Source organism: Ursus maritimus, unplaced genomic scaffold (genome assembly GCF_017311325.1).
Source record: "Ursus maritimus isolate PB19 unplaced genomic scaffold, ASM1731132v1 scaffold_16, whole genome shotgun sequence".
Classification (NCBI taxonomy): domain Eukaryota; kingdom Metazoa; phylum Chordata; class Mammalia; order Carnivora; family Ursidae; genus Ursus; species Ursus maritimus.
Genome location: NW_024424008.1, coordinates 45,737,079 through 45,763,676, shown reverse-complemented (window position 1 = coordinate 45,763,676; position 26,598 = coordinate 45,737,079). Strand labels below are relative to the sequence as shown.

General features: G+C 47.3%; 1 protein-coding gene and 2 long non-coding RNA genes across 13 annotated transcripts in view; 2 read left to right on the top strand and 1 right to left on the bottom strand.

The window, feature by feature from the left end:
• LOC103662287 overlaps positions 1-15,228 on the bottom strand; it is a 30,599-nt gene extending 15,371 nt beyond the window's left edge. For 6 of the 8 annotated variants that reach the window (XR_005835042.1, XR_005835044.1, XR_005835041.1 and 3 more), the window contains exons 1-3: positions 12,462-15,228; positions 7,075-7,229; positions 5,624-5,821 (exon numbers count right to left, since the gene is read on the bottom strand). This is a non-coding gene — a long non-coding RNA (uncharacterized LOC103662287). The remainder of the gene's footprint in view (positions 1-5,623; positions 5,822-7,074; positions 7,230-12,461) is intronic. The other 2 variants (XR_005835048.1, XR_005835047.1) reach the window with 2 other exon arrangements.
• Positions 15,229-15,547: 319 nt separating this feature from the next.
• The window catches only part of UBASH3B (ubiquitin associated and SH3 domain containing B), a 135,345-nt gene continuing 124,294 nt past the window's right edge, over positions 15,548-26,598 (top strand). For 2 of the 4 annotated variants that reach the window (XM_040631111.1, XM_040631110.1), the window contains exon 1: positions 15,623-15,935. In XM_040631111.1, the coding sequence (XP_040487045.1) occupies positions 15,775-15,935 (161 nt within the window). In that variant the 5' untranslated portion in view covers positions 15,623-15,774. Of the gene's footprint in view, positions 15,936-26,598 lie in introns of all 4 variants that reach the window. The other 2 variants (XM_040631113.1, XM_040631112.1) reach the window with 2 other exon arrangements.
• Positions 16,311-24,742, top strand: LOC121102913. Its single transcript, XR_005835050.1, has 2 exons — positions 16,311-16,562; positions 21,951-24,742. It is a non-coding gene; the product is annotated as an uncharacterized LOC121102913 (long non-coding RNA).

The following is a 26,598-nucleotide window of genomic DNA, read 5'->3' as shown; positions in this document are numbered from 1 at the left end:
TTAGGACTATTGCGTAGAAGAGGGAGTCTGTTGGCCTCAGTTTCCAAATCAGAGAAGCGAGGAAATGGAATCACATGGGTGCTGAGGATGCTTCTTGTCTCAGCTGGAAGGCAACTTAAGTCAGATCAGCAGATATTTACTGAGCACCTCCTTGAGGGCACAGCTCTGGGCAAGGCACAGGGAGTTTTAAGGAGCTTACATCCTACTCGGGAGGGGAGCAGGAAGTGTTGGCCATGCCTTCCACTGTGCTGTGTGCAGTTATAAAGGGGGCACAGAGGACTAGTGGGTCATAGACGTCATCCATGCAGTATGGGCAAGGAAGGGAGCTGAGGTCAGTCCAGGCCTCTTAGAGGAGGTCAAGGGAAGGAAGAGTTCCAGGCAGAGGGACACAGGGTAAATTGAAGATAGTGGCTTTTTCTAGAAGAATTGGGAAAGTAGGAGTTACTTACTCATTTCCTGACCCTCTCTATAATCTATCTCCACCCCTTAACCCAAATCGCGAGGGTGAAGAAGCTTCTTCTGAGCCATGAAGTCCATCCAGCCTCCAAATTAACTGCTCTAAGGAATACTGGTACAACAGGCTAAAGATTGTCACCCACAGATATCAGGTCCCAAACTCTGGGAAGTGTAAATGTTTCTTTATAAGGAAGACAGGGTGTTTGAGGATGTAATGAAATGAAGGTTTTGAGATAGAGAAATTATCCTGGATTATCTGGGTGGGCCCTAAATGCAATTACAAGGGTTCTTTTAAGGAAGAGGCAAAAGGAGGTTTCAGACAGACACACCAGAGGAGACGGTGATGTGAAGACAGAGCAGAAAGAGATTTGCAGATGCTGCCTTAAAGAAGGGAGCGACATGGCCACAAGCCAAGAACGCCAGCAGCTACCAGAAGCCGGGGGGCAGGAAGTGAATTCTCGCCTAGAACCTGCAAGGGGGTGCAGTCCTACCGACAGCTTGATTTCAGCCCAGCGACACTGGTTTAGGGCTCTGCCTCCAGAACTGAGAGAGTAGATTTCTGTTGCTCTACGGCACCCGATCTGTCATGATTTGTTGTAAGAGCCACAGGAAAAAACAACAGATTCCTACAGAGATTAAGCATCAATCTTGCCCTGTCCTTTGTAAGAAGGAGGGAGAGGAGAACGAAAGAGGGTGATCTGTTGCTTGCTTTTTTAATTTTGCTTTTATTTTTCAAGTGATGGTCTGGCCACCCATGCCAGAGCTGGATCCAGCATCCCTCTGGGATATTAGACAACACTGGGGGTCTCCATTCTAGAGAACCGCACTGGTATAAAGACTGTCCTGTAGTTTTGAAGATGATAAGGCAGACTACGTTGTCTTCTTTTCTGGGCTTTCACACTACCCACTCAGGGCACAAAAATTCAAGCAAATCTACATCACCGTTCTCTTCGTTACGTGCCCTGGTCCCAACTAGCTGGGAGCTCATAATCCACTGAGTGTTGGCTCCATCAGTGACAAGTATTTAAGGGGCTCACATGAAAGGTAAAATGTGATATAGGGATAGTGTGTAATCCCTACTCTCAAGTTGATTTAAGTAGGCCAGACCACTGATAATCAATTTTACTAAAAACAATAGAAGGAAATGTGTTAAAATGTTACCATGGATCACTTCTATTTGAAGTGATTGTTTTTCCTTCTTTATTTTTTTTACATTAACTTTATGATAAAAATATCTTATTGCTGATGTGTGTGTGTGTGTGTGTGTGTGTGTGTATAAAGCATTTACATTTAAAAGAGAGAATGAAGAAGTAAAGGGAAGAAAAAGGAAGCATATTGTAAATTACCCACAAGATCTTAGGGTTTAAAAAGTACTCTGAGAGTTCTTAGTAGCTGGGGCTTGGGAAAACTTCCCAGAAATTTCAGGACCTTAGTTGACCTTGAGGAATGAGCAGTATTTTGAGACTTAACTTTGATTTGCCCTTGTGTCTTAGTCTGCTACAACAAAATACAGCAGAGGGTTATTTCTGACACTTCCAGAGGCTGAAAGTCTGAGACCAGGGTGCCAGCGTGGTCAGGTGAGGACCCTCCTTGGGGCAGTAGACTTCTTGTTATGTCCTCACGTAGTGGAAAGGGAGAGGGAACTCTCTGGGGCTTCTAGGATAAGGACACTAATCCCATTCATGGGGGATGCACCCTCCTGACCTGATCACCCCCCACAGGCCCCACCTCCTGCTGCCAGCAGTCATGTGGTTCATTGAAATACATTATCCACGAAAATGAGTTGCCTATTAAAATATCTTAATTGATCTTAATTTAATTAAGATTCACTGTACTAGGCCCTGAAGTCAGATTCAGATGTCTTAGTTTTTCATGCCAGTTCTGACGCTCCGCAGCTGTGTGACCTTGGGCAAGTAATATAAACTCTCTGAACCTTCATAGATTGGTCAGTGAACTGCCCATCTAGATATCTGCCTGACAGCGTTGCTGATGGTATGAAATAATGATATGTGAACGTCTGAGCCTAAAGCAACCACTCAACATGTGTTTGTTCTTTTTCCTCCAAGGATCATCGTGAACAGTGTTGGAGGGCAGCGAGGCTGGGGAAGGAGCTTGAAAATTGGCAGAAGCAGGCAAGCCTCTTTAATCATTGAACATTCGGCATGTGCCCCCGGCTTTATGCATACCAGCTCATTTAATTCTCCCAGCAACCCCTTGAGATTAGGTTCTGAGAGGTTAAGTAACTCTGTCTCACTTTTTAACAGCACCCGTTCAGTGACTACTCACGCTCAGGGCCGGTGGGAAGCAGCCCGAGGTGCACCTGCCAGGTCGTACTGTGAACTCCCCCAGCATGGCTGATTTCCAGCTGCTAATGGTTTCACCAGTGGTTCCAGGCATTCCCAGAGATTTGACAGTGGGCTCTGAGTGGCGGCTCAAGCTGCCTCGACATGCGTTGCCAGCCGTAACTCTCCAGACACCATGGGCTTCCATCCCCATGCCCTTCCTTATGTTCCTTTTCTTTTTTAACATCATTTAAATTCAATTAGTTAACATAGAGGGTATTGTTAGTCTCAGAGGCAGAGTTCAGTGATTCATCAGTTGCATACAACACCCAGTGCTCAGTACATCACATGACCTCCTTAATGCCCCTCCGCCAGTTACCCCAGCCCCCCCCCCACTTTCCCTCCAGCAACCCTCAGTTTGTTTCCTAGAGTTAAGAGTGTCTTATGGTTTGCCTCCCTCTCTGTTTTCATCTTATTTTACGTTTCCTTTCCTTCCCCTGTATTCATCTGCTTTGTTTCTTAAATTCCGCATATGAGTGAAATCATACGGTATTTGTCTTTCTCTCACTTATTTCGCTTAGCATAATACCCTCTAGTTCCATCTACGTCATTGCAAATGGTAAGATTTCATTCTTGCTGATGGCTGAGTCATATTCCATTGTATATATATATACCACATCTTCTCTATCCATTCATCTGTTGATGGACATCTGGGCTCTTTCCACAGTTTGGCTATTGTGGACATTGCTCTAAAAACATTGGGGTGCAGGTGCCCCTTTGAATCACTATGTTTGTATCCTTTGGGTAAACACCTAGTAGTGCAATTGCTGGGTCATAGGGTAGCTCTATTTTTAACCTTCTGAGGAACCTCCATACCGTTTTCCACAGTGGCTGCACCAGCTTGCATTCCCACCAACAGTGTTAAGAGGGTTCCCTTCTTTCTGCATCCTAGCCTTTGAGCATTCTCACCTGAGAGCCTCTGCATTTGCTGTGCCCTCTGCCTCCAACTCCCTCCATCCATATCTTCACTGGGCTGCCTCTTTCTTGTCATTCAGATCTGAGCTCTGAGGTCCCCTGCACACAGGTGACTTTCCCTACCTGCTTGGGCTAAAGTAGCTCCCCACTCAGTCCCTCTTTAGCACAACATGGCTTTCCTTCTTCCTAGCACATATCATTGTGTGGAATTCCTATCAACTCCTTTATTATCTGCTTCTCCTACTGGAATGTAGACCCCTTGGGAACAGGGACAGTATCTTGCTTATTTCTATGTCTTCAGCACATAGTAGATATTAAGTGAATAATTGTTGAATGAATTAATTTGTTCAAGGTCACATGACTAATAAGGAAGAAAGTAGAAGTCAGTCATAGACCCCATACTCTTGATCTAATGATTTAACCTTATCCTCAAGTGGCTTGTAGAATAGTCTAGAATACAGAATAATTACAGAGCTACAGGCAACTACAGTGCGAAGAGATCTCTTACGTGCTGCTGGTGGGAATATAAACTGGCGTAACTGATGCTGGCAGGCCAGTCCAAGGACCTAAAGGGGGTCCCACAAGACCAGCCAACAGGGTCTGTGGCTGTGTGCAGGATAGAAATCAAATGTGAGCCAGCAGGAGGCGAAAGCAGACTTTACTGAAGGTATAGAGAGAGCGCAGGTACACACAGAGTGTCCAGGAGACTCAGAAAGGAAAGCAGGGAGTCTTGTCTATGTTCAGTATGTGGGGTTTTTATTGAGGATGTCAGTCTGAGGTTTGTGTCCTCTCAGGCAGGACTGGTTAGAACAACCAGGAGCTGGTGAGAACAAAGATGAGGGCCCAGGTGTTATTCCTCAGAGCCGGAGAGTCTTGGCATGGGGATGTCTAGAGCTGGTGGTCTGGAATACGCATAGGATGGCTTCACCTTGTCATTCTCACCTGGTCCTTCCTTAGATGTTATCTATTCTACAGAAATCATTCACTCCTTGTCCCTCACAAGGAGGACAATGCTATTTGCATTATGACACATGCATATAGTGGGGGGGGGGGTACAGGTCCTAGCAAGAATAGGAATAAGAAAAGGAACAAAAATCAGATTTTTATGGGGTCCTTCAATTTCCCCGTCTCATAACAACTTTGGAGAACATTTTGCCCTACCTTCGAAGTTGAAGATGACTTCTAGGGATATGCCCAAGGGTAATTCTTATACGCACACAGCTGGAGGCATGTAAACAGTGTTCATAGTGGCAAGAGTCATAAAAGCAAAAACTTATAAATCATCCAAACAAAAATGAACAGGAGAGTGGACAATGATACAGTGATCAAATCAGTGAATGACCCAACACTCGCCAGTATGGCTATACCTTAGCCATATACTACTGGGCAAAAGACAGGAAACCCCAAAAAGATTTCAAACAGCATTATACCTTTTAGTGATACTAAAAACATCTAAAAAATGTTTAGGTACCCTTTTTAGGAGTACATATAGATTCAATAAAGTTAAATAAAAAGGAAAACGAGGAAATGATGACTATAAAACACAGGATAAAGTTCCTGGGGCATGGGGAGGCAGGGGATGGGCTCGTTGGAGAAGAGAGTGGTCATCTGGTAAGATGTAGGTTATTGTCAAGGTCCTAACTTTTGCTCTAGGTGAAGGGTTTGTGGGTGATTATTGTATTATGAAAAATGAGCTGATAGCCAGCTGCTGCCTCCCGGCACGATAAGGAAACTGAGGCTCAGAGGGGTTCAGTGACTTGGCCAAGGTCAAACAGCTAGTAAGTGGTGGAGCCAGGACTCAAGAGCTACTTCCCTGCTACCGTCTACTCCACCCACCCCCGAATTGTACCATAACCCAATAAAAACCCCAACTAAACACATCTGAAAGCTGGCTTCAGCTGACCCTTTACCTCAGTCTAGGAGCCATGTCCACCTTGTTTTCCTCACTCTTCCCCGTATGACTGAGACACTGTGGTTCAATCTGGATTGGCCCCGTGTGGACGAGACGGAGCTGCAGAGCAGCAAGAACGAGACCATCGAGCCTGACTCCAGAGCACCGCAGACAGAGACGGCAACCAGCTGTCTCCTGGCAAGCTGTCCTGAGAGCACTGTGAAGATAAGGAGGAAGGGGATGAAGATGATGACGAGGATGGTGAAGAGGACAATGAGGACGATGAGGACATGCAGGACGTGGATGAGAGAATGCCTACAAGGAGTCACCAGAAGCTGGAGAGGTCAATGAGGTGGACAAGGGAGGCAAGGAACAGGATCAGGCCCAGTGGATAATCTAGGTAGACAAGGCAGGGTAGCCTCAGGGAAATTCCAGGCCAGCCCAGCTTACCCTGCACCACCCCCCTGCAGAACCAGCTGGTTGTCCAGTACCTGAGAGCTCACCCTTGGGTATCTCTTCAGCCACTGCCAGGAACTAGTCTCCTGGGCCCCTCCCAGGCCATCACGCTGTCTTTGAATCCCCAAGGCCTGAGCCCACCCCACCATTCTGCCCAGTACCTCACTCCTTGGTTGCTAGGTATAGTCTCTTTCTATCTCTTTAATAAAAACACAGGATTGAAAAAAAAATAAAAATGAACTGATAACAGAAATTAGCTAAACAGCTCAAACTGAGCCATATGGACCATGATTAATCTAATTCTGTAGTCCTAAGATCGAATTAAACAAAGAAACTACTTGTCATGAGAATGGGAAGGGGAGTAGTACACAGGGAAAAAACAGTTTCATTAAGCCCTCAACAAGTGGCAGCCAGCATGTGGCACCTTGCTTGGTACTTTCATATTTTTGATCCACTGAATTATCACCAAAACCCTACGAGGTAGATATGTTTGTTTCCATTTTAAAGATAGGAAACGGAAGTAAATTATCTTGCTTACTTTTCCGAACCTATCCTAGAATGGGCGTGTCATAAGGTGTGGCTAAACACCTGATAGGTGGTCTGGGAGAGCATAGGGCAGGCAGAGGGTGAGGGAGGCACTTTTAATATTTTCATTCCTGGAATGAAGATGCAAGATGTATCACTGGCCAGAGTGTTATTCTACCCATGGCTTAGCATAAGCAAAATCTTCCCTGTTTGTATAGGTCATAAGTTATTTATGTTTATGTTATATTATTAAAAGCCAAAATTCAACTGAGTAAAGGTGAAGGTCAAATCAGCTTTATTCAACAATTTATGAATCGGGCAGCATCCCATCTAGCGAGGAGAGAGGGACACCCAGGAGCTGTGCAAAATGGGCAGATTTTCTAGGCAGAACCAGGATGGGACCAGGAGTTAATTAGCAAAAGAAAAGAAAGGATTGTTAAGGCAAGGTCACCTTCCCTTAGGGGAAAGGCAGGGTCTTAGGTAGATTACCTTACTAGCGATGATCAGCATATTCCGGACTCATTTGTTCAAAATTCCACTCCTGAGAGAGGCTGAAATTGCAATTAGGTTAGGTATTAAATCTTGGTGGGCCTCACGTTACACCTAAAGGAGTTGGAGAAAGAACAGCAAATAAAGCCTAAACCCTGCAAGAGAAGAGAATTAATAAAGATTAGAGCAGAAATCAATGAAATAGAAACCAAAAGCACAGTATGGATCAACGAAACTAGGAGCTGGTTCTTTGAAAGAATTAATAAGATTGATAAACCCCTGGCCAGACTTATCAAAAAGAAAAGAGAAAGGACCCAAATAAATAAAATCATGAATGAAAGAGGAGAGATCACAACCAACACTGAAGAAATACAATCATAAGAACATATTATGAGTGACTGTGTGCCAACAAATTAGGCAATCTGGAAGAAAGGGATGCATTCCTAGAGACTATAAACTACCAAAACTGAAACAGGAAGAAATAGAAAACCTGAACAGACCCATAACCAGCAAGGAAATTGAAGCAGTAATCAAAAACCTCCCAACAAACAAGAGTCCAGGGCCAGATGGCTTCCCAGGGGAATGCTACTAAACATTTAACGAAGAATTAATACCTATTCTTCTGAAGCTGTTTCAAAAAATAGAAATGGAGGGAATACTTCCCAACTCTTTCTATGAGGCCAGCATTACCTTGATCCCAAAATCAGACAAAGAGCCCATCAAAGGATGCCTGCGTGACTCAGTCAGTTAAGCATCTGCCTTTGGCTCAGATCATGATCCCAGAGTCCTGGGATCAAGTCCCATGTCAGGCTCCTTGCTCAGCAGGGAGCCTGCTTCTCCCTCTCCCTCTGCCTGCCGCTCCCGATGCTTGTGCACCCTCTCTCTCTCTCAATCTCTCTCTGCCAAATAAATGAATAAATAAAATCTTAAAAAAAAAAAGACCCCACCATAAAGGAGAATTACAGACCAATATCCCTGATGAACATGGATGCAAAAATTCTCACCAAGATACTAGCCAATTGGATCCAACAGTACATTAAAAGGATTATTCACCATGACCAAGTGGGATTTATTCCTGGGCTGCAAGGGTGGTTCAACATCTGCAAATCAATCAACGTGATACACTACGTTAATAAAAGAAAGGACAAGAACCATATGATTCTCTCAATTGATGCAGAAAAAGCATTTGACAAAGTACAGTATCCTTTCTTGATTAAAACTCTTCACAGTGTAGGGATAGAGGGAACATACCTCAATATCATAAGAGCCATATATGAAAAGTCCACACAAATATCATTCTCAATGGGGAAAAACTGAGAGCTTTTCCCCTAAGGTCAGGAACATGGCAGGGGTGTCTACTATCACCACTGTTGTTCAACATAGTACTGGAAGTCCTAGCCTCAGCAATCAGACAACAAAAAGAAATAAAAGGCATTGCATTGGCAAAGAAGAAGTCAAACTCTCATTTCTTGCAGATGACATGATACTCTATATGGAAAACCCAAAAGACTCCACCCCAAAATTGCTAGAACTCATACAGGAATTCAGCAAAGTGGCAGGATATAAAATCAATGCACAGCAATCAGTTGCATTTCTATACACTAACAAGACAGAAGAAAGAGAAATTAAGGAGTTGATCCCATTTGCAACTGCACCCAAAACCATAAGATACGTAGAAATAAACCTCACCAAAGAGGCAAAGGACCTGTACTCAGAAAACTATAGAATACTCATGAAATAAATTGAGGAAGACACAAAGAAATGGAAAAATGTTCCATGTTCATGGGTTGGAAGAACAAATACTGTTAAAATGTCATGCTACTTAGAGCAATCTATACATTCAATGCAATCCTTATCAAAATACCATCAACTTCTTTCACAGAGTTGGAGCAAATAATCTTAAAATTTGTATGGAACCAGAAAAGACCCTGAATAGCCAAAGGAATGTTGAAAATGAAAACCAGAGCTGGTGGCATCACAATTCCAGACTTCAAGCTCCATTACAAAGCTGTAATCATCAAGACAGTATGGTACTGGCACAAAACAGACACATAGATCAATGGAACAGAATAGAGAACCAGAAATGGACCCTCAGCTCTATGGTCAACTAATCTTTGACAAAGCAGGAAAGAATATCTGATGGAAAAAAAGACAGTCTCTTCAACAGATGGTGTTGGGAAAATTGGACAGCCACATGCAGAAGTATGAAACTGGACCATTCTCTTACACCACACACAAAGACAAAATGATAAAAGACCTAAATGTGAGACAGGAATCCATCAAAATCCTAGAGGGGAACACAGACAGCAGACTCTGTGACCTTGGCCACAGCAACCTCTTGCTAGACACGTCTCCAAAGGCAAAGGAAACAAAGCAAAAAATGAACTATTAGGACTTCCTCAAGACAAAAAGCTTTTGCACAGCAAAGGAAACAGTCAACAAAACCAAAAGACAACCAACAGAATGGGAGAAGATATTTGCAAATCACATGTCATATAAAGGGCTAGTATCCAAAATCTATAACGAACTTATCAAACTCAACACCCAAAGGATGAATGGTCCAATCAAGAAATGAGCAGAAGACATGAACAGACATTTCTTCAAAGAAGACATCCAAATGGCCAACAGACACATGATAAAATGCTCAACATCACTCGGCATCAGGGAAATACAAATCAAAACCACAATGAGATACTACCTTACACCTGTAAGAATGGCTAAAATTAACCACTCAGGAAATGACAGATGTTGGAGAGGATGTGGAGAAAGGGGAACCCTCCTACATTGTTGGTGGGAACGCAAGCTGTTGCAGTCTCTCTGGAAAACAGTATGGAGGTTCCTCAAAAAGTTGAAAATAGAGCTACCCTACGATGTAGCAATTGCACTACTGGGTATTTACGCCAAAGATACAAATGTACTGATCCAAAGGGGCACCTGCACCCCAATGTTTATAGAGCAATGTCCACAATAGCCAAACTGTGGAAAGAGCCCAGATGTCCATCAACAGATGATGGATAGAGAAGATGTGGTATATATATACAATGGAATATTACTCAGCCATCAAAAAATGAAATCTTGCCATTTGCAATGATGTGGATGGAGCTAGAGGGTATTATGCTAAGCAAAATAAGTCAATCAGAGAAAGACAATTATATAATCTCACTGATATGTAGAATTTAAGAAACAAGGCAGAGGATCATAGGGGAAGAGAGGAAAAAGTAAAACAAGACGAAATCAGAGAGGGAGACAAACCATAAGTGACACTTAATCATAGGAAACAAACTGAGGGTTGCTGGAGGGGAGTGGGAGAATGGGGTAACTGGGTTATGAGCATTAAGGAGGGCATGTGATGTAATGAACACTGGGTGGTATATAAGACTGATGAATCACTGACCTCTACCTCTGAAACTAATAACACATTATATGTTAATTTATTTAAATTAAAAAACTAAAATAAAAAAAATCTTGGCGGGGTTTAGCAAATGTGACTCCATCTGAAGCCCATTGTTTTTTTTTTTAACAATATATTATGCATGAGTTGGAAAAACATATCTAAAGCAATGTACACAATCTCACAAAGATTCATTAAAATGTCTTATAGAATTTTAAAATAAACTTACGTTTTTAAAAGCAAATATTCAAAAATTATCTTGTAATCCCTAAGATCACTGAATTTTTATTTTTTTATTTTTTACTTTATTTATTTATTTATTTATTTATTTATTTATTTATTTATTTATTATTTTCTTAAGTAGGCTCCACAGCTAGTGTGGAGTCCAACATGGAGCTCGAACTCACAACTCTGAGATTAAGACCTGAGCTGAAATCGAGAGTCGGCACATAACTGAGCCACCCCGGCACCCCACTGAATTTTTAAATGGTGAAAATTATTTTTCCAAGTATCTTGGTCCATGACTATTGTTCCCACTCTTTTACTTTTATTTATTTTTGTAAGATTTTATTTTTGAGTGATCTCTACACCCCCTTGGAGCTAGAATCTACAACCCCGGGACCAAGAGTTCCTCCTGAAGGAGGTAGCCAGATGCCCCTGCATTCTTTTAAATCAAGGGGAAGGTTTGTTTGTTGGTCTGTTTGTCTCATACCTAGGTATTTAATTTTATTCTATTTCTTAGAAATAAAATTTCCCCTTTTGCTGCTTTTACAAAAAGGAAGTTGTGTGAGAAGAGGGAAAACCCTTTTTTTTTTTTTAACTTGTACCATATTTCACAACACTTCTATTGTTATGTGGCACGTCAGAAACACAAACCCTGGGGCAATGACATTTGGGATGAGGTCTTTACAAGGAGAAAACAGGGACAATGGAGTGTCTCCCACAAGGATTCTGACACGCTGGGATTTTTGTTCAAAGATGGGGAAAAATGAGTGAATGAATGAATGAATGAATGAATAAGTAAGTTATACTCTCCCCCTCTCTCTGTCTTCTTTTTGCAATGGAGGGAGGGATCTTAATTCTCCCAGTGTGTGAGAAAAAATATAAGCTTTTTGTTGGTTTGGAGTGATGCTCCAAACTCTGTTTCTGCCTTAGTTTTTCGTCCTGTGTCACATGGCTTCCCAGATTAAACAACCCACTCATAATTGTAGAAATACAACCATGGACTTTCCATGTGCCTATACGAACTCCTGAGGACAAATATGATACTGTGAAATAGTCCCCAATCTCGAGGTCCTTAGATCTGTTAGAATTGTGCCTCGGGACAGGGTAGGACTGACATGACTTTTTTTTTTTTATGTTTCCTTTTATTAAGGTGTAATTGACATATAACATCCTGTAAATTTAAGGTATATAACATATTGATTTGATACATTGATATTGCAGTATGAGTCACATTGTAGCATTCTGTCGAGTCACATAATTATCATTTCTTCTAATGGTAGAGTCTGTATGGAAGCTTCTCCCTCCCCAGCCCACTCCTCACCCTCTTCCCAGCAGCCTCCGCCCCTTTTGCCAATTCCACTCCATTCCTCTTTACTTTCCCTTTTACTAAATTATGGTCTCTCTGAACTAGACTGGGCATTAAAGATCAGCTAGTTTAGTGGTTTTCAACATGTTTTTTGATCCTCTAAACCATCTTCCCACAGAAAACCTTACATAAAATGCCCACGATACAGAACTGACAGAGTGTACCCGCTCTGAGAAGAGGAAGAGAGGATGCCATGCCTTCACCCACACCGCCTTCCATTAATAACCCCAACAACCCCCACCCATAAAGGGTCCCTTGGCAAAGTCCAAGGGATCCCCAGCCAAAGCCAACACCCTCATTTGGCAGGTGAGGAAGCTGAAGCCCAGAAATGGGCAGAGAACATATCCAAATCACAGCCAGCACCTTGGCATCGCAATTCCCATGCCTGTCCTTTCTTTTCCTTACCGCACGGTTTCAAAATCTTCTGGCCGTGAGGAATTCCCTTGAAGTCTGGGGGCTAAAATCATTCCCAGTGATGCAAAAACTGCCTTCCATTGCCAAAGCAACATCCCAACCCTCAGGACTGGAAACATTCTGCAGCCACTTGACCTTTTCTCAAAGACAGAGAGAAGAACAAGACAAAGACAGGCTTCTGAACTTATGAGTGCAGTGAACTGGACTCATCCTGGCATCCCTGTGACCATTTCAGGAGGGCTACCACTCCACGAAAGTGGCTGGGGACAGTGCAGTGGAATTACACAGTGCCGACATGAACGAAACAAAGTTCATGGTCCAGGGTGGACTTTGATATGACCTGTTGATGCAGGGGGACAGGAAGGGAGCAGCTTGATGCTGATGGGTCGTGACCCCTCTCCTGCGTCCCTCCTCTTTCCCACTGCTGTCAGACATCCCATCAGGTGAATAGAATCCCTCTTTCCTGTGTACTATAATGATATGGACATGTATAAAGCTTCCCCTAGCGTTTCAAAGTTAACACAATTGAAGCACATTGCATCCTAATTGCCAGCCCTCTACTCTGGGCGGGACAAATGGCAGCAGTCCTAAGTGTAAGGAGTGAAGCAGGGTGAGGAAGCCAGGCTGGGATTTCTATAAAAGCGCTCCAGACCAAACAGTTCCCATCTAAGGGGTCTGGTTTTCCATAGTGATTTTTCCAGGCTACCTAAAACTATTTTTATATCCATCATTTCCTCTCACAGTTTGCCTAAAGGCAGGGAGAGAGACCATTAATTCAATTTTTCTGGAGAAACAGAGATTCAGCAATTTTGTGTCAAGGGACATAGGACGAGTCCAAGAGGTAACCAAGTTATTTTAATGGTCGACATCTCTCCATCATCATAACCATGGCAGTAAGGGGTTGTTTGGACAAATTTTAAGAGTTCAAATCCTGGCTTTACCATTTACTAGCTCTGTGACCTTGGACGAGATACTTGACCTCTGTCTGTGTCAATATCTTCATTGGTAAAGTGGCCACTGATAATATGGCAGGACCTACTTCAATTTCTTGTCAAGGGATTAAATGAGTTATATACGTGAGAAACTAAGAACAGTACCAGCATATAGTAAGTTCTCGATAAATTCGACTTATTATTTGTTTCGTGCTTCCACAAAATACTTTCACAGACATTATTACCTCCTGACTAGCCTCCAGATCCTTTGACTCTCAGCCCAGGCATTTGGAAGAAATTCAGAATATTGGGTAAGGTTCAGCATCCTTTACGGAACACACCCCCGGAGGTTAGTCTGCTAGGTATGGTTTTCTCAGCTCAGTCCTGTCTTTTTGCTCCGTGCTCTGGAAAAGCACTCTGCAAAAGCCTCCCGAAGCTTCCTCCACTCTGGCAGAAGCTCTCACCCAGGGAGCACGAACTTTCCCTCATCCCTTACACAAGCAGAAGGCAGAATTATGCACACTGTTGCTTAAGCCGTGGTCATCCATATCCCCCCACTTCTAACACCACTGGCCATTCTTTAGAAAAGCAATTCTAGCCCAAGAGAACTAAGCTGTGTCATTTCCTCTGGTAAAACCTTTAGATGCCTTAGAAAGCAGCATCAAAAAAACTGTTCATAAGTTCTGGTCACCATCCCTCCCCCACGCTCCAGGCAGGGAAAGGAGTTGACATTTTTGGAGAACCCCATGTGCGTGAGGCTAGGTTACTATGAGGCAGAAGCAACGTATCCAGGCGCCACAGTCAAAAAAAAGCTTTCATTATACACTTACCAGCTCTATGAACTTCCTCAGACTTTCTGAGCTGAGTTTTGTCATCTGCAAACTGGGATAATCATTGTACAAACTCCATAAGGGTCATAAACACTCAATGAGTCAATTCATTTACTACGCATAGCACAATGATGGACACGAGAGTCTGATACATGTTAGGTATTATTACTATTATTATTACCTGAAAAACAGCAGCTAGGGTTTACTCTTTCTCTTTTCCATTAAACCAAGTGGGTCCCTTGTCCTTGACTGAGGACAAGAAGTTTGTCTCCAAATGAAAGACTGTTTACGTCGCCAAACCAAGTTCATGGTGTGGGGTATGGGGTGGACGTGAGTGTGGTTAAGACTCCCACCTTCTTTGAGGTGGGAGTAGTTTATCCAACCGTGATGCAAATTCACTTATATGTCACCACTGACTGAGCAAAGATGATCTAGTCTTTCCTTGAATCCTTTCATTGACAAGGTGCTTGTTCCCTAATGAAAACCAACCCACTCCATTTTGAACACCTTTTATAATTAGAAAGTGTTCTCTGTTCCTTCTCCCTCCACCCTCCTTCCACTTCCCACTTTCCCTGTCCTCCTCCTTCCTCCTTCCATCTTCCCCTTTCTCTTCTTTTTTCCACCCTCCCCTCTCCCTCCACCCCTCTCCCTCCACCCCTCTCCCCTCCCAAGCCTGAGAGCCCCATCTTTGTCCTTAAGTTACTATCTCAGTTCTGAAGAGCATGGTTGGTCTTCGGTGTGGCCCCTTGGCCAGCTGATGGGAGCTTGGTCTCCACTGGCCATAACAATCCCCTGGATTCTGCAGGGTCTTTCGGAAGCAAAACCTTTTATCTGGGCCTACAGGGCTTGGCCTTCTGGTTCATTACTGTCATCCGTCAGTTCGCCCAATTTCCATTATTAACCCATCTAGACCCACATGAACCACATTAAACTTGACACGGGTTGATCTGGCATCTGGAGGCCCAGCTGGCTCTATGGGCAAGCGGTGGAGAAGGGTGAGGCGCTGGGAGCGACTCCCCGGAACCCAAGCACACAGGCAGCCCAGCCGCCGTTCGTTCGAGCCCTCCGCCCAGCAGCACGCGGACGCTACAGCCTGTGCCCGGCCCCGAGCAGTCTCGGGCCGCGCGGTCGCTTTAAGAGAGGGGCGGGGCCCCGGTACTGGCAAGGCAGGGGCGGCCCACAAGGCTCCTTTCCCTTTTTGATCCATTCAAAAATTACTCATTGCAAATTCCCGGACCGCTAGGAGCAGAGAAGGAAGGGGGCGAAGGAGAGAGGGCTGCTGCCAGCGCCGCGCTGGGGGCACCCGGGGGCCCGAGCAGCTGACGGCTGGTCCGGCCCAAGCAGCCCGCGGGCCGCTCTGGCTCCGGTGGCCTCACCAGGAAGCGTCAGTCTCGACTCTGGGGAAGCTCCGAGCGCCGCCTCCGCCGCTGCCGCCGCCGCCGCCGCCTCCCGCCCGGCGCCCGGTCCCCGCGCCCCCTCCCCTGCTCCCTCCCGGACGCTCGGGCTCGGGCGCTTTCCCCGGCGATGGCTGGCCGCTGAGCCATGGCTCAGTACGGCCACCCCGGCCCGCTCGGCATGGCTGCGAGAGAGGAGCTGTACAGCAAAGTCACCCCGCGGAGGAGCCGCCAGCAGCGCCCGGGCACCATCAAGCATGGATCGGCGCTGGACGTGCTGCTCTCCATGGGCTTCCCCAGAGCCCGCGCGTAAGTGGCGGGGCTCGCGCCCCTCGCGCCCCACGCGGCCGGCCCTCGGCTTCGCTCCGGCTCGCCTCCCCGCGCCTGCCGCACGGGCGGCGCGCTCCCCGCTGCCCACCACCTGCCGGGGCAGAAGCGGCGCGCGGGCGGCCCGGGACTCGGCCCCTCTAGGCGCGGGTGCTGGGGCAGGCGCCGCGCGGGAGCGCTGGGCGGGCGGGGGCGCCTACCCGGGGTGCCCAGGTACCGTGCCCCGCGGCCGGCCCCCGTGGTGGGGCTGTGCCGGTGTCTCGCGGGCTCCCCGAGGTCTCCAGCGCCCGGCCCCCGGGGAGGCGGGGCCCCGCCGAGGATTCGGGCACCGTCTGGATCCGGAACGCAGAGCTGGCTTAGGATCCTCCGATGGCTGGGAAAGGGCAAGGGACCTCGGGGCGGAGGGGCCGGCGCTCTCACTGCAGCGGCTTCCAGCTCCGGATGTCGCTCTCCGGTTCGGTCTCCCTCCGGAGTAGGAGGAGCGGGAGCGTGGGTGTTGCTGCGTGTTCATTGATAGGGAGGGTGGAATGAGAAGGAGAAGCGATTCCTCCTGGGACCTGGGTTCTCGTCAGTGGTGACGGCAGCGCGGAAATCTGTGGGTGCCTGAGAGTAAGGAGGGGAGCTGTCCTCCCTCATCCTTCTAACCCTTGGAGGGTGGGGTGGGAAGGGCGAGAGAGCGCAGGTGGCAGTCCCTGCAGCCCGCTGGGAAGAGGCCTGGCTGCCTGCACAAGGCAGTGGCAGCGGGAGTCGTCTTAAGCTGGTCAGCCGAGACCGTGGGGCTGGAACCCTGCCTAGGAGGAAGCCAAGGCCGGCCTTCTCCTTTGGCTAATTTCTCCCGTGCAGATTTCTTAGGTGGGGACACAAGGCCTGCGATCCTGTGGGGGCGCTGCTTCTTTGAATGACATCACCTAAACGGGAGAGTTGGGCAAACTTTATCAGGAAGGGCCAAGTTAATGGGGAAAAAAAATGTTTTTCAGGTGGCAAGTCTAGGTTACCCTTCCCCGCTTTTTTCAGGTGGCAAGTCTAGGTTACCCTTCCCCCGCCTTTGGGCAAACCTTGCTTACTCTATTCTTTACTAGCTTGGCTGTGACCTTGTAACCAAAGCTCATCCTTGGTTTTATCTTTCCACCCAGCCCGCTGGGACAGTCAGGAAAGTGGGCCTTGGAAAGGCAGGAAATAGACTGACCTTTTTGACTTGGGTTGACTTCCAAGCAACAGGGCTCCAGTTGCCGATGCCAGAGTTACAGAGAAAACCGGGTGGGCTCTGCAGGGCTGTGTGGGGTGTGGATGCTGCAAGTTATGTCCTTATTTTGGCGGATGGATGTGCACACCTCTCCTTAAGCAGGGGAGGCAGGGCTGAGCGTCTGCTGGGCAGTGCTGCAGAATTAGCAATAGGCCCTGGCCTCTAGGCCAGCATTAAGGACCTAAGTTGCTCAATTAAGGGAAGAAATACTTAACTGAACTCCTCAGGCTGTCATGTTTGCTATTCAAACCTGCTTTAAAGGGGCACCTTTTTTTCCTGCCTTGGGTCGGGGAGGCCTTGTCCATGTCCCAGCAGATTAGGATGATGGTCTAATTTTGGCTGGTTCAACCGCTGAGATCTCATAATAGGCGGCATTTATGGAGTACTTATTAAAACTATTCCAAGCACTTTTTTTTTAAGATTTTATTTATTTATTTGACAGAGAGAGCCAGCCAGCGAGAGAGGGAACACAAGCAGGGGAGTGGGAGAGGAAGAAGCAGGCTCCCAGCGGAGAAGCCTGATGTGGGACTCGATCCCAGAATGCTGGGATCACGCTCTGAGCTGAAGGCAGATGCTTAACTACTGCGCCACCCAGGCGCCCCATATTCCAAGCACTTTACCTTTATTAACCATTGCATCCTCCTAGCAACACAATGAGAAAGGTAGCAGCTATGCCCATTTTATGCATTGGGAAACAGAGGTTGAGTAAGGTTACATAACTTGTTCAGAGTCACACCACTAAGCAGTGAGGCTGGGATTCAAACCCCCGGGGTGTCTGCTTAACCACACATCCAGAGCCCGTGCACAATGAGTGAATGCAAGTAAAATGCTTAGTGCAATGCGTGGCGCATCGTGGATGATTATTACGTGTTAGCTACTCTGTTAGTTTCTGTGGCCGCTCAAACAAATGACCACCAACTGTCTGGCTTAAAACAACAGAAATTTATTTTCTCCTAGTTCTGGAGGCGAGAAGCCCTAAATCAGTGTCACTGGGCTGAGATCAAGATGTCGGCAGGGCTGTGCTCTTTCTGGAGGGTTCCAGGGGAGAACCATTCCTTGCCTCCTCCACGTCTTTGTGTCTGCTGGCATCGTTTGGCTTGTGGCCGCATCACTCGGGGCTCCAAATGCACCTCACGTTGCCTTGCTGTCTGTGTCACATCTCCCTCTGCCTCTTTCCTGTAAACACACTAGCAATAGCTCTTAGGGCCTGTCCAGATCATTCAGGAGAGCCTTCCCATCTCAGGATCCTTTAGCACATCTGCAAAATCTTTTTTGGCGCCCCCCCCTTTCTTTTATTTTTACCATAAGGTAATGTTCACGGTTCCGGGGATTAGGACTTGGAGAGCTTTTGGGGAGCCATTATTCAGCCTATCACAGCTACTAGTATTATGACTAGCACTGCGTCTCTTACTGAAAGGGTGTCCGAATGGGTGGGTCCTAATGGAACAGCCTGGGCAGGAGGGAAGTTGGCTTTGCTGTTCTGTCTCCATCAAATTCCCTGCTTGGGAGGAGGCATCTGATCTAGTTCTACTCTCCCTGGGCTGCCAAGTTGAGAAGACAGAGAGCCAGGGCATCGGGCTTAGCAGGGGGGAACGGTTATGGTTTCCTGGGTTCTGGGAGATGTGGCTGGGATGCCTGCCTGAAGAAGGGATGAGAACAATGTCTGGCACACGGCCCTTTGGAGAGACTGGTGGTACAAGGCCTCCAGCTCTGGTTTCCCCTTGGGTGTAACTGGGTCTGGTGTCGTGCAGCAGCCGGAAGAGATCTTCCACGGGGCTCTGGGTGGGCCGACAGAGAGCCCAGGCCAGCAAGGCCCAGGTCCCATTCCAGCCTGTGCTGTGCCTGTGGTCTTGGATAAGTCACCTAACCCCTCAGGGCCTCACTGGCTCCCTCTGAGGGGAACAGGATTAATTAGTGCACACTTATTAACTGCTTGATAGAGCTAAGGGAGAGGAGTGCTGAGCCAGCTGGGTGACCTCAGGGTATGTTCCTTCTAGCTCATTGCTCCTGCAAAGCAGTGCTAGGTTTTTCCATCCCACCCTATTACCTTTGGTCCACAAACACTGCTGTAAAAGGTCCTGTCATATGGAGGGTTGAGAAGTAGCAATTTTTCCGGCGTGTTGGGGGGGGCGGTGGGGGTATGTGTGTGTTAGCACCAAGTAAGGAGGTGTTAGGGAGGCCTCAGAAAGGAATCCTTCAAGGGGCCAAAATGGCCTATCCATTCCTTTTTTTTTTTTTTTTTTTTCCGTATACCTATTTGTTCTTCTAAAACTTCCTGTTCCAAAAGTTCTAAAAATAAAAGTCCGGCTTGGTCAAGACCAGAGCGAGGTTGGTAGGAAGGCAAAGGAACAGCGTAGGCCTGGGGAAGGCTGGGGAAGGGGATGCCTGGGGGCCGGGAGAGCAGGCAGGCCGGGAACTGTTGCTTTGCTCCTTGATTTCATACCATCCCCTACTGGCTGATGTGGTTTATGGGGGAGGGAGGCTCTTATCTCTTATCGCTTCTGCAGCTTGAGGCCAACGGTGGGAGCATCACCTCATCACTGAATCTGAGGAGGCTTTGCTGATATGCATCTGACCTTTAATTTTGTTTTGGTTGGGTTTGTTTGAGGCTGCCTGTGGCTAGAACTCTGTCTCTAGCAAATGGCTTTAATGTTTGCTAATGATGGAGAGATGCAGAAGGACACGGTGGCAGGGACTCCACGGCCCAAGGGCTAGTCCAGCTTCTGACCCAGGCAGCTTTTAGGTCTTCCATTTTCCTCAGTATTCCTGGTCAGCTTCTCCACCCAGCAACGCCTGTCCCATGTTGCTCACGAGGCTTTGTGAAGACAAAATGAGTCGCGGGCAGGAAAGGACTTAAAATAATTAAAAATATAACGTGGACACGGGACAGTTAGGATTATGGTTTTATTGGGTCGATTGGAAGAACCGGAGGTGAGATGGTTGCTGGTTGAACTCTCCAGCAAAGGTTTACCTGTGTTACTAGGTTGTCCTTTTTTTCCTATGGAGAATATTTGAACAATGCCTACCTAGTTAGAAAGCAGGGCAGTGGAAGAAGGAAGGAGCTGGGATAAGCACCTTTGACTTCGCTTTGGACTGTAAGCTGCATTAGCTATGCCTCGCCGCTCAAAGATAAAACGCCCTCAGACTGGCTGCGTATGGAACTGAGAGGCACCTTGCACAGCCCAGGAATTAAAATCTCCAGTTTCTCTGGCCTTCTCCAGCTTCCCTGGTGGTTGACATGGGATCCTCTGAAAGTACTTGGTCAACTCAGCATCTCTGAGTTGTGGCGGATTCTGGGTGGGGGCTGTAGCTGCTTTCCCTTGGGGGGCTTGGGTAGAGAGAGGAGGCAAACGGTGGGCCACCTAGAGCTGAAGGGATCTTCTAGGTGGGCAGGGCAAAGGATGCGAGGCCACACATCAAGACCGCGGACCCCCACAAGGGTCCTCCACGTGCGTCTGTTATTCTGCAGTCGGAAAATTGCTCTCACGTGCACCGAATAGCCCTCGTGATTGGCACGGCAGCCCTGGGAGGTAAAGCGCAGGATGAAAGCCTCGTTTTGAAGATGAAAAGGCGGGGCGCCTGGGTGGCTCAGTCCTTAAGCCTCTGCCCTCGGCCCAGGGCGTGCGTGATCCCAGAGTCCTAGGATCGAGCCCCGCATGGGGCTCCCTGCTCCCCTGGGAGCCTGCTTCTTCCTCTCCCACTCCCCCTGCTTGTGTTCCCTCTCTCGCTGGCTGTCTCTCTGTCAAATAAATAAATAAGATCTTAAAAAAAAAAGATGAAGAGGCTTGGAGGAGCTCGGGAACTCGACCTGCGCGGGGCCCAGTCACCATGAGAGCCTTGAGCTAAAACTGCAAGTCCAGGGACCTTCTCAGGCTGCACGGAGGCCCTGGTTCAAAAAGGAAAGACTTTGACATACATTTTTATTTTTAATGTTATTGAGGTATCATTTATGTACCTGAAACTAAGTCTATTTACAGATTGATCAGTTTTGCCAAATGCGTGCACCCGTGGCATCACCACCACAAGACCCAGCACTTGCCTGCCACCCCTAAAAGTTTCCTTGTGCCCCTTTCTACCCTCTCCCTGGGGAACCAGTCTGCTTCTGTCGCTACAGATTAGCTTGCACTTTCTAGATCTGCACGCAAGTGGAATCATCCAGGGCATGCTCTCGTGCCTGCTTCCCTTCTTCCCTTCAGCATGGTATTTTGGAGAAGCTTCCATGATGTTGCATGAATCAGTAGTTCACCTCCTTTTATGGCTAGTAGAGCTCGATGTGTTTGAATCGACTGGTAATGCAATTAGAACCGCTTGCCCAGAGCTTCTGTGGAAATTCCACTACGCCCTGGTAATAGTACCTTGGGTTTTTAGACCCCTTTAGAGACGACAAAGCAGATTTATATGCATGATCACTACCAAGTGTCAGCCCTTGAGAGTCTCATGAGAAAACTAAGGTTCTGAAGGGTAGGTGGTTCAGAGAGTGAAGAGTATGGTGCTTCGTGACTCTGTCCTGTGGTTTTTGTCGCCACCTGGCCCCCTGCCCTCAGCGGCCCCAAACTCCGGCTGCTTTTCACTGAGGGCGCAGTCGTTAGTTCTCAGAGCTAAAGGCTTGGCTTTTCAGAGAAGCCACGCACAGACCTGGGGACCCATGTCTCCTGCCGGCTCTCCTCCGGCCAGTGACGGGGGTGGTGGAGGTGCCAGCGTCAGCTCTGTCCCAGCAGGGCTCTGATGCTTGTGTGTGTGTGTGTGTGTGACAGGGTGTCCCTCCACTTGGGCAGCAGGGCATGGAAGAGACCCCAGCATCATCTGCCCGAGACTCAGAAGTCCAGCCTGCGCCGGGTCCGACAGCTGGGACACTGGGGGCAAGTTGCTGGAAGTTCCACGCTTACCTTCGTCTCCTGTACAGTGTTGCTAATAGCCGTACTTACCTGGAAGGACGGTTGTAAAGGCCGACGGGGCCGTTCCCTGCAGACAGCCACGGAGTCGGGGAGCCCCCGGCAAAGACGGGGACAGTCCCGCCGCTGCAGTGGTGATGTCATTCTGCTCGGCCCCTGTGTGGCCGCCTCCTGGTGCCTCCATGGTTCACCTCCCCGCTCCTCCCAGCGCTCTGGGCACAGAGCAGTGAGTACGAGGCAGACGCCGTGCCTTCCCCCGTGCTGGGGTCCTGGTCCCCTGCCCCTCTGTCTGCAGAGTGCCCCGAGGGCAGCTAGGCTGAAGCCGACCCGGAGCAGAGCCAGCGCCGCCAGAGCTGCTGATGATAATAAATGGCCCGAGTTTGGGGCTGTGCACGATGGTTGAGTGCCAGATGGTTGTCTTCTGATTAGTCTCAAATGGAATCAGACTCCATCTAGCCCTGGAGGGAGCCAGAGAGAGAGGGAGAAAATCTCACTCAAGAATGGCTCTGTGCTCTGGATGGGACAGTCCCTGCGAAGGATGGGAAGCCCCTGGAGCGAAGGATGCTTGGGGTCCCCATCAGGGCTGACAGCTCTTGTCTTCTTCACTGGAGGATTTTCCCGATTTTCCCAGGGGCCACTGGGTGTCAGCAGGAAGCTTCTGGGAGAATGTCCTTGGAGGATGGACGGATGGATATAGATGGAACAGGGGCCTCAGCTCTCCAGACCTTCTGTCAGGGGCTCAGGGTCATGTGATAGGCAATCTCTTTTCTCGTCGGTGCCTCTCGCTGACATCCCCATTTTCCTGGTGACTTTGCTGGTATGTTCTTTGCACCTAGTGTTTATGGGGAGGAGGCCTCTGGGGAATGCCTCAGATGAACATCCAGAAATTGTCTGAGCTCTGACAAGGTGCACGGTAGCCTACTAAATTCTGTGCAGTTCTCAGGAGGAAAAGATGAATGCCAAGTTTCACCACGTGGCACTCTGAAGCCAGCTGTCGGAGGCAGCCTGGCACTGTTTCTAGCTGGCTGCACATCCTTCACAGTGACCCTCGGAGGAGCAGGTGTGCCTTTTCTAGGCCTGGGTGAACGACACTTTACAGATAGTGGGAAGCTTCTGCGGTAGCCCAGTGGTAATGGAAAGCAAACTCAGTTTACCTTTCTTTCAGACTCTGGCTTTGGGTTCTTGCTCTGCTCTTGCTTATTGGCTCGGCTCCCACCCATCTTTGTCTTTTCTCAGGCCTCAGTCTTCCCAACTGTAAATGGGGTTGAAGTCAACCACACCTCAGGAGTTCAGGGGACTCGAGGGTGACACGGACATGTGGTTTTGGACAGCACAGGATGTTTTCACTGCGTTTCGTATTTCTGTTTTTGTTTTGTTTTGTTTTCCCCAGTGCTTTACTGTTAAATTCTTCTCTTCTCCCTCTGAAGAAAACTCCTCAAGACTATTGATATTCTAGAGAGTAAATAAACAGAAAGAAAGAATGATAGCAGCCAATTACGATGGGGAGGGGGGCAGAGTCATTTAAGTAGTATACAATGGTATAATTTTCAAATTGGTACATAATGTGCTTTCTTGCATAAAACAGCCAAAGGGCTGGTTGAATGAAAGAGGAGGTTAGTGCCTTGAGCCCCACCTCTGGGGGAAATAAATGGCTCATGGGCACCTTTTTAATTAAAGGGGCACCTTCCCTTCTGGAAGTCACCAGCTGTTTGTGTAACAATTCACATTGTGTTCCGTTGCCCCAGTGGAAGCATGAACATTCTCGTACATAAAGCCACAGTGGCAATGAACTCCACCAGGACTAGGGCTGCTGCCATACACAGTGGAAGCTGGAAGAAACACCAGCAGAGAGTAGCTCACGGCAGTCTGGAAAATGCCAAGAGGAAGCTGACAGCACAGATGGCCAGAGGCAGCCGAACACTTCAGATTTCTTTTCAGGTGTTGCTGGATCAGCCTTCTCTATGAGGCAGGTAGCAGGTTTGTTTAGAATCCTGCTTCCGGGTTGACTGTGCCCCATTCAAAAGTACTGACCGTGAGCATTCACTCTCTCCATGCTTCTTCCCGGATTTTGGGTCGGAAGCACTTACGGAGTGGGGAGGAAGAAATCTGCCTCGATAGCTGCCTTTGTGTACGGTCTTATTTAAACACAGACACACACTCAGAACAGCACTGAGCTGCTAGAGCTCTGACCAGCATCATCCCTTCACCAGCCTGTCCTTGAATGGACGGCGGACCCAGCATTTGTCTGCTTTCTGCCTAAGCAGATTTCACCCACCCTGGAGAACTAGTTCAATCACTGTGCATCTGGCTTCTCTTCCCCGAGCTTCCCTTCGCCCCCCATCCCTCCTCGCCTCCCTTCCTCTCTCTTCCCCTCCCTTTCTTTTCTGGTCTCTTCTCCCTCAAGCCTTATTAGGCTTCACCCTGTGAAGCAAGCAGGGAAGAGAGAGGGTCATCCCTAGATCACCTGCAAAGATACCAAGTACTTTGTCCAAAGTCTGCAGCCGCTTCAACATGGTGTGACTTTTTTCTCTTTGGGGCCTCTTCTGACATATCCTGACAAATGAAATCTGAAGAGCAAGACAAGGAGAGAAAAAAAAAAAAACCCAGACAAACACCATATGGTTTTACATATATGTAGGATCTCAAAAACAGAACAAATGAATAAACAAACAAACAAAAAGCAGAAACAGGCCCATCAACATGGAGAACAAAACTGATGGTTGCCAAAGGTGGGGGGATGGGCAGAACAGGTGGAGGGGATCGGGAGGTACAGGCCCCCAGGTACGGAATGAGTAAGCCACCGGGATAAAAGGCACAACGTAGGGAATTTGGTCAATGGTACCATACCTAGTAGTGTTGTACGTGACTGATGGTAGCCACACTGTGGTGGGCGCGGCATTCCGTAGAGTCTTGCCGAATCACTCTGTTGTACACCTGAAACCAATATGACATTGTGTGTCGACTAGACTTCAACAAGATTTAAAAAAACAACAACCAGTATTGCATGTGTGTTATCTCCATCAAACGTTTCCTTGGTAATGCCAATATTTTTTTATGTGTATATACGTCACCATGTATTTATGGGCAACTATGATAGCCTATTCTAACAGGAGTTATAAGGAGTACAGAGCGTCATTATATGTATATATATGTATGAATATTATATGTATATATACATATAGAGTATGTAATATGTAATATGTAATATATGTATATAATATATACATATAGAGTATGTAATATGTAATATATGTATATAATAATACACATATATACTCTCTATATATTATATATACATATATATACTCTCTCTATATGCATATATTTATATATACATGTATATACTTTATATATTAGAGAGAGAGTACAGAACATTTCTGCCCTCAGGAACTGGCAATCTAGTGTGGAAGACAGAAAATTATGATAAAATGTGATCAGTGTGCTGCCAGAGATAGATGCAGGACGTAGGTGAGGAGGTGAGGCGGGTGCTATAACCAGACAGGGAGCCCTGAAGGAAATTCAAGGTGTGGACAAGATGGCAGCAGGACCCTTCCGTTTGCAAGGTGGGAGCTTGGGAAGATCAGTAGACCATTTGAATGATTTCATATGACACCACAAGGGAAGATAGAAGCAGATTTTAATCTAAACTTGGGTCTCTTGACTCAGTCTGCTCATCACTCTCCCACCTTCTTCCCCTCTGTTACCATCGAGCTTAGAAAGAAAAGGAAACATGTTGGCTGCAAAAGACAGAGCTGGCCCATGGTTGGGTCTGACTTTAGGTTTGACATTATTTCATTCACTCTTCCACCGGGCATTTACTGAGTGCCTACTGTATGCCAGGAACTTGTTAGGGATGTGAAGGTTGTCTTTCTCCTCCCAAGAGCTCAGCCTTCCTCAAGAGAGAAGGACATATAAACATTAAATGAGATATCACAATGTGATAATTGCTACAGTCGAAGCTTGAAAAAAACCTCTGTGGGACCACAGAAAAAAACAATTAGTGTAACTTGAGACGGTTGAGGAAAGCAGAGGAGGTGATAATTAAGGCAGACCTTAAATAATGAGTAGAGCTTTTCTGGGCGGAGAGGAGGGGAGGCATTCCAGTCAGAGAGAACAGCTTAACTTTCAGAGCCAGCCGCCTGGGCGCTGGGATTGGTGGGAAGGAGACACAGAGGTAGTGAGAGGTGAGGTGGAGAAATTAGTTGGGACCAGACCGTTTCCTGGAGGTTGGAGCAGAAGGCGTGGCAGTAGGTGTAAAGAACAGGCCGGGTAAAAAGGAAAGAAGCCAACCCCCAGAGATAGTATTGTGGGGGACCAGCTGGTGGGTAGAGCAGAAAGAAGGTGAAAGAAGCTAAGAGGGATGGTTCAAGAGGCAGGAAAAGAACAAAATGACAGGTGTCATGGAAGAAGACAGGGGAGAAGAGAATTTCACGAAAAAGACCGAGGTCAACGAAACGTTCCATTCCCTTTGCAATGCCCAAGTGAGTAAAGTTGGTTGTGAGTGAGGTGT